This window comes from Sus scrofa, chromosome 7 (assembly GCF_000003025.6).
Source record: "Sus scrofa isolate TJ Tabasco breed Duroc chromosome 7, Sscrofa11.1, whole genome shotgun sequence".
Taxonomy (NCBI): Eukaryota; Metazoa; Chordata; class Mammalia; order Artiodactyla; family Suidae; genus Sus; species Sus scrofa.
The window spans coordinates 24,140,498-24,153,376 of record NC_010449.5 but is presented as its reverse complement, the minus strand read 5'-3'; the positions used below and the strand labels follow the sequence as shown (position 1 = coordinate 24,153,376).

The window sequence follows — 12,879 nt, the reverse complement described above, 5'->3', positions numbered from 1 at the left end:
TCTCTGCCTGCCAGGCCTCTCGGTCTGGCTTCGCGACTCGGCATGGCAAGGCTCTGTCCCCGTTGGCCAGCTCCCCTTTCATCTCTCGTGGGATCGTGGCGGGGGTGGGGCACGAAAACTCATTTTTCTCAGACCCAGAGGAGAATTTTAGAGTATGTTAAGGATCTAGCATTGGCACTGCCGCGTTTCCATCACTCCCCCTCCCCCCTCCACACTCCTCTGTTACCATGCCCCTCCCACTTCACCCCAAGCGCCCCACTACCTTTCCTCACCAACCTTTGCCTCCCACTTCTTGCCTCAGTGAATTCCACCAACAAATGCAACTGAGTAACCAGCACCCAGCTTAAGAAGCAGGGTGTTCTTAGCACCCCAGAAGTCCCCCACCATGCCCCTTCTGGTCACTACTCCCCCAAGAGTAGTGACCAAAGTAGTGATTCTTCTGACTTGCAGCACTACCGATTAACCACTAATATTGTGGTTATCCATCGATTAACCACTAGACTCAAACTTTATATAATATAGAATGTTACAGTATGTTCTTTTTTGTGTCTGACTTCTTTTGCTTCACCCCATATTAGTGAGACCCTGCTGTAGCTTGTTCTCATTGTTTTATTTTTTATTCCACTGAGTGAACAAATCACACTTCATGTAATCTATTCTACCGGTGTGAGACATTTGGCTGGGTCCCAGTTTGAGGCTGTTATGAGCAGTAGTGCTGTGGGAGGTATATTTCTCAGAGTGGAATTGCCAAGTCATAGGGTTTGCATTATGGCTCTAGTAGGTTTAATAGATTGTGCCAAATGGTTTTCCAACGTGCTTGTACCATGCAGCCCTGCCAGGATCCACACCTGGCCTGCTCCCTGCTCGGCAGCTGCCCCAGCTGCTGTTTCTAACCAACTTTCAGTCCCAGACACTGTCCGTGGTCCTAGCCCTGACCTTGGTCCTGTCCTTGGTTCCAACCTTGATATTACTCCCAGGCTTAAGTTGAACTATGTAAATTGGCTAAATATCTATATAGTCCCTAAATATCTATTGAGCACCAGTGTGCCAGATGCAAGGATACAGCAGCCAAGAAACAAACAGGTGCTATGCCTGCCCCCAGTCTAGCAGGCAAGGTTGAGTGTGGGTGGGCAAGAAAGTAGTAAAATAATCCCACGACTAAATATATGATTATAAATGGTTATAAATACTACAAATGAGAGTTGCATGATACTGTGATATCATATGCTAGGGAGAACCTGACCTGGGCAGGAAAGGTTTCCCAAGGAAGTGATATGGGGCTGAGACCTGAAGGATGAGGAAGTCAAGAGAAAAAGGCAGAACATTCCACATAGGGGGAATGACAGATAGGAAGGTCTGGGGCTGGGAAGCGTGTGAGGGATCTCAGGCCAGTGGGACGCCGTGGAGAGAGGGAGAGAAGTGTTACAGGAGAAAAGTGCTGAGAGGTCAGCAGGAGCCAGATGATGCAGGGCTGTCAGTGTTGAAGAGAACTTGGGGGACACTAAAGAGTTTTTAGGGGGAGAGGGACATCCCAGTTGCATTTGCAAGATTATAAGGGGCAAGAATGGAAGCAGAGGGACCAGCTAGGAGGCAATTGCAGTTGTCTAGCAAAAGGCAGATGGTAGCTTGAACTATAAGGCTGCTCAGAGGGAGAGATGTAAGCAAATTAGAGACGTTTATGACAATATGGGTCAATGTGATGAACTATGGTGGTGTCGGATGGGCTGTTGGGCTGCTGACTTGTAGGGCTGGATGACTGACAAGGCTATGAGATGCAGCAGAGAACACTCAGGGGATGGGGTACAGGGAGGTTGATGGTGAGTTCAGTCTTAGTTGAATTTGAGGTGCCTAGGAGGGGATGTCAAATGGGAGGCTGGATATATTGCTTGGAGTTCAGAGAAAAGAGTTTGTGGAGTTCCCGTCGTGGCTCAGTGGTGAACGAATCCGACTAGGAACCATGAGGTTGCGGGTTCCATCCCTGGCCTAGCTCAGTGGGTGAAGGATCTGGCGTTGCCATGAACTGTGGTGTAGGTTGCAGACGCAGCTTGGATCCCGAGCTGCTGTGGCTCTGGTGTAGGCCAGCGTCTACAGCTCCGATTCGACCCCTAGCCTGGGAACCTCCATATGCCACGGGAACGGCCCCAGAAATTGCAAAAAGACAAAAAACAAAAAACAAAAAAAGAGGAAAGAGTTTGTACATTGGGATGCAGTTTGGAAATTAAAGTCATGGATCTGGATGGAGGTACCTAGATGGATACCCGCAGCAGTAAATGTCAGCTGACTGTGCATTGCAGTCACCTGGACCCTATTCTCTTCTGTCTATCCTTGCACAGTTACAATGAAAACAGGAGGTTTGGGGGCTCATGTAACAGTGGATGGGGGAGTTCCCATTATGGCTCATTGGGTTAAGGACCTGACATCGTCTCTGTAAGGACATGAGCTCAATTCCTGGCCTCACTCAGTGGGTTAAGTATTGGGCATTGCCACAACCTGCAGATGCCGTGGCTGTGGCGTACGCCTGCAGCTGCAGCTCCAGTTCGACCCCCGGCTCGGGAACTTCCATATGCTGAGACCAAATCTGCCCAAGGAGGGCATCCATTAAGCTTGGGCTGAATGTGGATTTTTCATACATGTGAGTCAGGTAGATTAGTTGTGAGTGGTGGGACTACTGGCGTGTGTGTGTGTGTGTGTGTGTGTGTGTGTGTGTTGGGAAAAGGGGGAGGGGCATCTTGTCTCCTTCTCTGTGAAGCTGCTCTAACACGAGTCCTCTCTCTCTGCAGCTTCCTGAATGATGTCAGCCCAATCTTCCCTCACCTCCAACCTGGCCCTCCTGGTACTGCTGGGCACGGTCAAAGCAGGCCCTTTCTCTCCACGGTCCAATGTGACGCTCCCAGCCCCACGGCCCCCTCCCCAGCCAGGAGGGGGAAGCCCTTCTTCTCAGCTTTATGAGCACACGGTGGCAGGAGGGGAGAAGCAGGTGGTGTTCACCCACCGCATTAACCTGCCCCCTTCAGCTGGCTGTGGCTGTCCGCCAGGCACTGAGCCCCCTGTCCCTGCTTCAGAAGTACAGGCCCTGAGAGTCCGGCTGGAGATCCTGGAGGAGCTGGTGAAGGGGCTCAAGGAACAGTGCACTGGGGGCTGTTGCACTGCGGCTGCGCAGGCCGGCACAGGTGAGCAAAAGAGCACAGGAAGGGGCACAGAAGGGGAGGAAGGTGGGGAAGTGGCTTAGGATTGGGGGGCATCGCCAGTCTACAAAAGGCCTTGGAGTGAATTAGAAAAAGGCAGCCTTGGAGTTCCCGTCCTGGCGCAGTGGTTAACGAATCCGACTAGGAACCATGAGGTTGCAGGTTCGGTCCCTGCCCTTGCTCAGTGGGTTAACGATCCGGCATTGCCGTGAGCTGTGGTGTAGGTTGCAGACGCGGCTCAGATCCCGCGTTGCTGTGGCTCTGGCGTAGGCTGGTGGCTACAGCTCCGAGTCAACCCATAGCCTGGGAACCTCCATATGCCGTGGGAGCGGCCCAAGAAATAGCAACAACAACAACAACAAAAGACAAAAAGACAAAAAAAAAAAAAAAAAAAGAAAAAGGCAGCCTTGCCTTGCCCTTGAGGGTGGTGAGTGCCACCCAGGGCACGACTCTGAAAGGAGCCACCTGACCAGATGCCAGCCCTCTCCTCCCCAGCCTGTTAGGGCACTGGGAGGCCACATATATTGACAAGTGGCAGCCGGAAACTAAGATGGTGGATAGGAACTGAGCCTGGCTCTGCTGGAGGGGCCGACTCAGAGGATTAGAGGAGCACTAGGTGGGCTCACCCTCTCCCCTCTCCCTCTTGCTCCAGGCCAGACAGATGTTCGGAGCCTCTGCAGTCTCCATGGTGCGTTTGACCTGAGCCGCTGTGCCTGCTCCTGTGAGCCAGGCTGGGGTGGGCCCACCTGCTCCGACCCCACAGAGGCTGAGGCGCCGGCCTCCTCTCCACCGTCAGACGCCAGGTCCTGCCCAGATGACTGCAACGATCAGGGTCGCTGCATCCGCGGGCGCTGCGTGTGCTTCCCCGGCTACACCGGCCCCAGCTGTAGCTGGCCCTCCTGTCCCGGGGACTGCCATGGCCGTGGGCGCTGCGTGAAGGGCGTGTGCGTGTGCCGGGCGGGCTTCTCTGGCGACGACTGCAGTCTGCGATCTTGCCCTCGGGGCTGCAGCCAGAGGGGACGCTGTGAGGACGGGCGCTGCGTGTGCGACTCCGGCTACACTGGCGAGGACTGTGCGGTGAGGAGCTGCCCCCGAGATTGCAGCCAGAGGGGGCGCTGCCAGGACGGGCGCTGCGTGTGCAACCCCGGCTACACTGGCGAGGACTGTGGGGTGAGGAGCTGCCCCCGAGGTTGCAGCCAAAAGGGGCGCTGCGAGGACGGGCGCTGCGTCTGCGATCCAGGCTACACCGGTGAAGACTGCGGCTCGCGGAGCTGCCCGTGGGACTGTGGCGAGGGCGGGCGCTGTGTGGACGGCCGCTGCGTGTGCTGGCCCGGGTACGCGGGCGAGGACTGCAGCACGCGGACCTGCCCCCGCGACTGTCGGGGCCGAGGGCGCTGCGAAGACGGCGAGTGCATCTGCAACGCCGGCTACAGCGGGGACGACTGCGGCGTGCGCAGCTGCCCAGGCGACTGCAATCAGAGGGGCCGCTGCGAGGACGGCCGCTGCGTGTGCTGGCCCGGGTACTCCGGGCCCGACTGCGGCGCGCGCGCCTGCCCGCGAGATTGTCGCGGCCGCGGGCGCTGCGAGAACGGCGTGTGCGTGTGCAACGCGGGCTACAGTGGTGAGGACTGCGGCGTACGAAGCTGCCCTGGGGACTGTCTCGGCCGGGGCCGCTGCGAGAATGGCCGCTGCGTGTGTTGGCCCGGGTACACAGGCCGGGACTGCGGCACGCGCGCCTGCCCGGGCGACTGTCGCGGCCGCGGGCGCTGTGTGGACGGCCGCTGTGTGTGCAACCCGGGCTTCACAGGCGAGGACTGCGGGAGCCATCGGTGCCCTGGGGACTGCCGTGGGCGCGGCCGCTGCGAGGATGGCGTGTGCTTGTGCGACGTAGGCTACGAGGGCAAAGACTGCGGCGTGCGAAGCTGCCCCGGGGGTTGCCGAGGTCGTGGCCAGTGCGTGGAGGGGCGCTGCGTGTGCGAAGACGGCTACGAGGGCGAGGACTGCGCCATCAGACGGTGCCCGCGCGACTGCAGCCAGCGGGGCGTGTGCCGGGACGGTGTGTGCACCTGTTGGGAGGGCTACGCGGGCGAGGACTGCAGCCTCCGCACCTGCCCCTCCAACTGTCACCGGCGCGGCCTCTGTGAGGACGGGCGCTGCGTGTGCGAATCCGGCTACACCGGCCCCTCCTGCGCCACCCGCACCTGCCCAGCCGACTGCCGGGGCCGTGGGCGTTGTGTGCAGGGGGTGTGCTTGTGCCATGCGGGCTATAGCGGCGAGGACTGCGGGCAGGAGGAGCCTCCGGCTAGCGCCTGTCCTGGGGGCTGTGGGCCCCGCGAACTGTGCCGCGCTGGCCAGTGTGTGTGCGTAGAGGGCTTCCGAGGCCCAGACTGTGCCATCCAGACGTGCCCCGAGGATTGCCGCGGCCGGGGAGAGTGTCATGAGGGCAGATGCGTCTGCCAAGATGGCTATGCAGGGGAGGACTGCGGGGAAGGTGAGCAGGCAGCCTTCCCCAGTATGCTTGGTCAGGGAGGGGAAAACTGGAGCTAGTGGGAATGCCGGAGTCTGAGGCCTAGAAGCCCAGGGACCTGGAGGAAGAGTGATGGGTGTGGGGTGTGGGGGGGGGTCCTATATTGGGATGATGGTGGGGCAGTCAGCAGAGACAAGGAGTCATTGTCTGCCAGGGTCTGCAGAATCATGGGGCCGAGCCTGAGGCAGGATGTTCAGATCTCTAATGAGCAGACTGGGGGCCCCTTTAGTTGCCTTTAGGGAGATTTGGTGTTCCTGGAGATGGGGGCCAGTACAGGAGACCCAAGGCCAGTTCAGGTCTCTGCCAGCTTTGCCCCTTTCCCAGAGAGAAGTGGAAGTCTGGATAGATTCTTAGATTGGCCGTGAGCAGGAGAAGCCTGGTGGTGGTGGTGAGAATAGGGGCGGGGGGCTGCCTTGGGCTAAGCAGCTTCTCATATCCTGTTCTCCTGGGCAGAGGTGCCAGCCATTGAGGGCATGAGGATGCATCTCCTGGAGGAGACGACGGTTCGGACAGAGTGGACCCGGGCTCCTGGCAACGTGGATGCCTATGAAATTCAGTTCATCCCTACGGTGAGAGCCAAGCTCCAGGAGGGGCCGAGTGGGTGGGATGGGGGGCGGGAGGGGGGTGCTTACCTCAAGTTCCAGGTAATCAGTGGTTGAGTCCAGATGGCTGATTCCTAAACCTGCAGGAAAGGCCTTCTTGTCCTGCCCACACAGGGTACAGAAGGCCTTTGCAGCATGGGAACACCTCTGGTGACCATGACCTCAGTACTTCTTGGGCCTGTCCAGTCCGTTTTTGCTCATCACTGCAGTCAGTTCTTTTTGTTCTTTCTGAACCATTCTGCATCCATCCATCGGCCCTAGCTGGCCCTTCACTAGCCATCAACGTGATTTTTCTTTCCCTGCATCTATACCACAGCCTTTCAGGTATTTGGAGGCATCAGCCATCATGTTACCCTTCATTCCTTCCAGGTTAAACCCACTGGTTTCTTCACTCCTTTTCTTTAAGGAATTGTTCTCTGAATCCTTCAGTTCTTGGTTTTCCTCCTCTAATGCATTCTGCCTTTTCCATGAGCATCCTGCTCCACTCCCCTCAAAAAATATAGGGGCAGAGAGGAACCCAGTCGTTCACCTGGTTAACTCTGGATACAACTGGCACTTTTCTCAGAGTTGACATATATGAACTTGTGGTCACACAAACTTTCAGTTGTTTTTATCCTATTTGATTTCTTAAGGAACTTTTTATTAGAAAAGTCATATAGGCTCAGTGTAGAAGCTTTAGAAAATCCAGATAAACAAGGAAAAAAAAGAGGAAGAAAGAAAAGAAGGAAGGAAGGGAAAAAGAAGACCTTCAACTACATAAACTTTTTTTTTTAAGCCTAAATATAAGCCTTTGTATTTGGGTCTGTTCAGTGTTATCTTTTTTGGTATGGGCTAGGCTGTCTAGGCTGTTGCAATAATTCAAGTCTGTGAGCTGGTTCTCCGCCTTCATGTCATCAGTGCATTGCAAACCTCCTTTCTCTCCTTTCAACTCACTCTTCAGCTATTTGGGGGGCATCCTGAGGACAAAGCCTATGGCCTTTCATCAGAGATCTCCCTTTATGCAGCTCAGGCTTTTATGAGGTGTTTGGTCTCCTTGTTCCAAATCGTCTGACGTTTCTGCCGTCCAACTTATATCTTCCTGCATCATCCCACAAATGCCACAGGATGTCGCGTGAGATGTAGGCCATGTCACTCTCATCTCTACCCAGTCAGGATTCTGGAAAAATAACTAAGTCCCAGGGCATATACCTAGGTGGCCTCTAGGACAGAAGGGACTGCTCAGAGGTGCTGGCCAGCATCCCCACCCCAATCAGCCTAGTTATTCCAAGTCTTGTCATTATCCCCTCAAGCCCAGGTCTTTACCATGTGCTCTCTCCTTACCTCCTGGTAGATGCAGAGGAAGACATCCCTACTTTGCTGCACAACCAAGATAGCTTAGATTTTTTTTTCTACTATTTAAAATTTTTTTTATAAAAATAATTTAATCACAAGACAAGAATTTGGCAGCTAGAGGAAAAAACAAATAATTCTTGGCTGTTTCACACTAAAACAAGCACTGTTAACATTTCAAAAGTGTTTCTCCCACTCGCTTCTTCTGTGTGTATATTATTTACATAGTTCTCATCTTGAGAGCGTAGGGGCTTTAATAATGGAAGGCAGCTATGCTCACCACTATACCACCGACGCACACAGGGCAGGGCTTTTAAAAGGAACTTTCCTAAGAAACTTCAGTGAAAGAAGAATTAAAATAAACAGAAGAGAGAGGGAGAGCTAGAAGGAGCTTGCAGGGCTGCATCGTTTCCTGCTTTTAGTAAACATGGACTTATCCTTCGTGTTGTCAAGAGATGCAGGCTCCAAACGAAGCCCTAGGCTTTCCCCGTCTCTGTGGGGCCGGGGTGGTGTTGAGCTGGCCTGGGCCCAGCTTGGCCATGCTCTTAGCTCATCTGCTCTGCACTGGGTATGGGCTTCTGTCACATTCTGGATTCTCGCTGAGCCTGGGTGTGGAAAATGCTCCTGTAAAATTGGTCCCCAGACACCTCTCTGGACTCCACATCAGCCTGTGCTACTTACTGGCCCTTGGGCTATGCTTTCTGCACTCTCTGTGGCTGGCTACTGGCAGTTTTTTCCTCCCCCCCCCCTTTTTTTCTTTTCAGGGCTACATCTGTGGCATATGGAAGTTCTCCGGCTAGGGGTTGAATTGGGACTGCAGCTGCCAGCCTGGACCACAGCCACAGCAGCGCCAGACCAGATCCAAGCCAAATCTGTGACCTACACCCCAGCTCACAGCAACGCCGGATCCCTAACCCACTGAGCAAGGCCAGGGATCGAACCTGCATCCTCACGGATACTAGTTGGGTTCATTTCTGCTGAGCTGCAAAGGGAACTCCTGGCTGGCCCCTGGGATATTGCCTCTCGCCTTGGCCAGTGCTCTATCCATTTGTTGGCATGGAGTATATTCAGTAGCTGGCTGTCCTCTGGCCACTGCCATCTTCCTAGAAGCCTCTCTACCTTATCCCCTCCCCTTTTCCAGAAACACTTTTCTCTCAAAGCCCAAACTCTTCTATTCCTGGCCAAGGGCCACACTTAGTTATTGGAATGAGCTTCAGAACCCAGAAGTGGAACATTTCTCCCTTCCCTGCATACGTGGCATTTCTTACTCTGACTCAGTGCCTCTCAAAGTGTGTTCCCTGGACCTGCCGCGCCAGCATCACCTGGGGGATTCGACCTACAGATTGTCGGTCCCCGCCCCCAGGTCTACGGAGTCAGAAACTCTAGGGGTGGAGCCCCTAAGCTGTGTTGTAGAAGCCCTCCAGGTGATTCGGATGCACCTCAGGCCGGAGGACCACTGTTGCTATTTTGCCAAACACAGCCTTCTCTCTGAACATGAGAGCAAAAGCCTGAGGAAGCTGAGGGAGGTGAAACCCTGAACAGTCTGGGGAATATTCCACAGCCTGGACACTCGGGCTTTTCCATGTTTTCACTGGGACACAGGACCTTGCAGCCTCAGAAAAAAGTGTATACTTGGGTCTGGTCAGAGTGAGGTAAAGTCCAGGGACCAGCCGAGGTGCAGTCCCCCGTCTGGGGCCGTGAGGTTGGGAGTGAGAACAGAGTTAGAAACTTGCCAAGGACAATCAGTGAAGCAGCCAAGCTTTCACCAAGGGGCATAGCCAGCTGCCAGCATCTGGCTAGAAAGCCGCCAGCCTCAGACCAGACAGATGGTCCTGAGAGATGGGGGTGAGACTGATAGTAGGACTTCCAGGGGACTGTTCCCAAATGGACTTCAGGATGGTCTATGGAGTGTCTCAAAGGTTCACGTGAGTGGTCTGAAGGGAGAAGGAGAACTCGGGATGGACTCGCCTCACTGAAAGGACCAGACATCATTAGGGGGGAGTCAAGGGGGCTGGTGGGGGGCGGGGGGTGGGTCGGGGGAATAAGAGGAGAGAGAGGAAGTTCTAGAAAGGATGAGGACCCCACAAGTCTTGAGGTGAGGCCAACCCAAGGCCTCCTAGACTGGGGGAGCCTAGGGCAGAGTGAGTAGGAGAAGGATGGGGCTCCGGTGAGCCCGGGAAACCTTTCCAGCCAAGAAAACTCTAACAAAGCTTTATTTCATCCCCAACCCAGAAATCTCTACGTGGCCTCTCATCTGGTTTTATACTTTGGTATTTACTGTGTTGCTTTCCCCACAGTTCTCTTGGTTTAGGAGAGTACCTTTTGAAATTTCCAATCCTACTTGGCTGAATGGAGGTGTCCCCATAACAGCCAACAGAGCTAAGAGGAACAAAGCGTCCTTATTAGCTGTCCTAGCTAGCCAGCCCAGCAAAAGGCTGGACCGCTAGACTGCTCACAGATGTCCGTTCCTCCTGTTTTCCCGTGGCTGGCACCCCAGGAGACCCTGCCTGGAGCAGGGGCTGGCAGATTTTCGGTGGGGTCACCGCAAAGAGTCGTAATACCCAAAATGGATACTTGAAAGAGAGTAGTTTCCTTGCAGGGGTGAACTGTACATGGAGCTTTGGGTGGAGATCTAATTCCACTTAAGATGCGGCCATACCTTAGGCTGTGAGAGCCTGAGCTGCCCGAGGACAACAACCGTATCTTTTATTTCTGCGTCTCCAGTGCCCAGAATGAGGCCAGGTCCAAAATCAGAAACGTTTTTTTGTGGAATTTTGAGCAGGCGGGCCTTGTGTTCGAGGGGGCCTATAACCCTGCTGAGGAGACACATACCCAAAAGGAAGTGTCACGAAATGGGACACACACCCAGATCACATGGCCAAGAGCAGGTGTCTGTGGGGAGGCTCAGGCTGGGGCTTTAGGAGGAGGTGAGACTTGAGGTAGCAGCCCTCAGTCCTGTCATCTTACGACAGCAGTGGGCTTAGGAGAAGCCCCCTCGTGCCCAGATGGTCAGGGTTGTGGGGTGGGAGTGGGGGAGCCAGAAGGAGAGGCCTGGCGTGTGTCAGGTTGAGTTCTGACAATCAGCAGACAGCTGATGAACAGCCACAAAGGTAGTGTCCGTAACAGGGGGCTCTCAGGTCACATTCCTTGGGTTTAAATACCTGCCGCTTTCTTGGGGTTGGTGACCTCGGACAAGGCACTGAATCCTTTTGTCCCTCACTTTCCTCATCTATCCTATGGGAATAATAGGACCTACTTCATGAGATTCTTTAAAGAATTAAGTGAGTCCATACATGGAAAAAGCCTTGAAGAGTACCTGGCATGCAGTAAGTATTTTAGATGTGTTTGCTGATACCACCCACGCTCAGCAGCTGCATGGGGCCAAGTTCTTCACCGTCCCATGTTGACTTTGCCTGGAAGTGGAGAAAGAAACAATAAAGAGGAGTGTCCCGAGCTCCCGTGGTGGTGCAGTGGAAACAAATCCAACTAGTATCCCTGAGGATGCAGGTTGGATCCCTGGCCTTGCTCAGTGGGTTAGGGATCTGGCATTGCTGTGAACTGTGTTGTAGGTTGCAGATGCAGCTCCGATTCAACCCCTCGCCTAGGACCTTCCATATGCCACAGGTGTGGCCCTAAAAAGCAAAAAAAAAAGGTGGGAGGAGTTCCCTGGGGGCTCAGTGGGTTAAGGATCTGGCACTGTCACTGCTGTGGCTCTGGTTACAGCTGTGATGCAAGTTCAGACCCTAGCCCAGGAAATTTTGCATGACAGCCAAAAAAAAAAAAAAATAAAGGATAGGGAGTTCCTGTTGTGGTGCAGCAGAAACGAATCTGACTAGGAACCATGAGGTTTCGAGTTCCATCCCTGGCGTCGCTCAGTGGGTTAAGGATCCTGCGTTGCAGTGAGCTGTGGTGTAGGTCGCAGACGCGGCTTGGATCCCACGTTGTTGTGGCTCTGATGTAGGCTGGCGGCTACGGCTCCGATTAGACCCCTAGTCTGGGAAACTCCATGTGCCATGAGTGCGGCCCTAAAAAGACAAAAGGCAAAACAAATAAAATAAAGGATAAAGAGGCAGGGACAAAAGTGGCAGGGGCAAGATTGCCAGCCCTGATCCGCCTGGTGCTCTCTCTTGCAGACAGAGGGGGTGAGCCCCCCGTTCACAGCACGGGTGCCCAGCTCTGCCTCAGCCTATGACCAGAGAGGACTGGCCCCTGGTCAGGAGTACCAGGTCACTGTCCGTGCCCTTCGAGGGACTAACTGGGGCCCTCCTGCCTCCAAGACCATCACCACCAGTGAGAACTGGAGCTTAGGGGCCGGGTCCTGGGGGGTGATCTGGATTTGAGAGGGGCAGCTGGGACTATGCCCTCTAAGAAGGCAGGGGAGGGATTGGCTTGGGGCAGCAGTCGTAGAAGGAAAATGGGTGACTGCAGAACCGAACTCCCAACTGATCCCACCTCTCTCTAACCTGGCTAGTGATTGACGGCCCCCAGGACCTCCGCGTGGTGGCTGTGACACCCACCACGCTGGAGCTCAACTGGCTTCGGCCTCAGGCCGAGGTGGACCGCTTCGTGGTGTCCTACGTCAGCGCTGGCAACCAGAGGGTGCGGCTGGAAGTGCCATCCGAGGCGGACGGGACGCTGCTGACCGGCCTGATGCCAGGTGTAGAATACGTGGTGACCGTCACTGCCGAGCGGGGCCAGGCAGTAAGCTACCCGGCTTCTGTCAGGGCCAACACAGGTATGCCTGGCCAAGGGTCAGGGAAGTTTCCCAGCCTAGGAGCCCCTTCCTTGGGAGCCCTCGGGTAGAGGTCAGAGGCTCCTCGGGATGAAGTTGAGGGGGTGTGTGGTGGTCTCAAAGCGCCCGCGGGGGGCCTGGCTCTGGCCCAAGGGCTCAGGGGAGACAGTCCTTGGGTGCCTGGAGTCCTGTAGGAAGGCTGCGGGTTGGGGGTTGGGAGGAGCTGCCTCCTGGAGAGACGCTGTGAATAGGAGAAGCTGTCTGACCCACCCAAATGGGGGAGGTTCTGGTCCAAACTTGGGCACAGGGACAGCCCTTGGGCTCAGTCAGTGGTCGGATCTTGTAAGGATTGGAATTAGGCAGATTAGAGATCAGCACTCCTGTTGACTTGAGGATTGGGGTGGGGGGTGGGTAGCGCTCAGTAGTAATTTTCCACTAACCCTCAAGGTCTCTTAACAGCTGCCCGGATCTTTCTTTTCTTTTCCTGTGACAGAGGGAGCCCAC

General features: G+C 55.0%; 1 protein-coding gene across 15 annotated transcripts in view; it reads left to right on the top strand.

The window, feature by feature from the left end:
* The window catches only part of TNXB (tenascin-X), a 66,943-nt gene that overhangs the window by 2,439 nt on the left and 51,625 nt on the right, over positions 1–12,879 (top strand). For all 15 annotated transcript variants that reach the window (NM_001123204.1, XM_021098340.1, XM_021098334.1 and 12 more), the window contains 5 exon segments: positions 2,781–3,170; positions 3,838–5,676; positions 6,166–6,281; positions 11,777–11,933; positions 12,115–12,378. In NM_001123204.1, coding sequence (NP_001116676.1) covers positions 2,789–3,170; positions 3,838–5,676; positions 6,166–6,281; positions 11,777–11,933; positions 12,115–12,378 — 2,758 coding nt within the window. In that variant the 5' untranslated portion in view covers positions 2,781–2,788.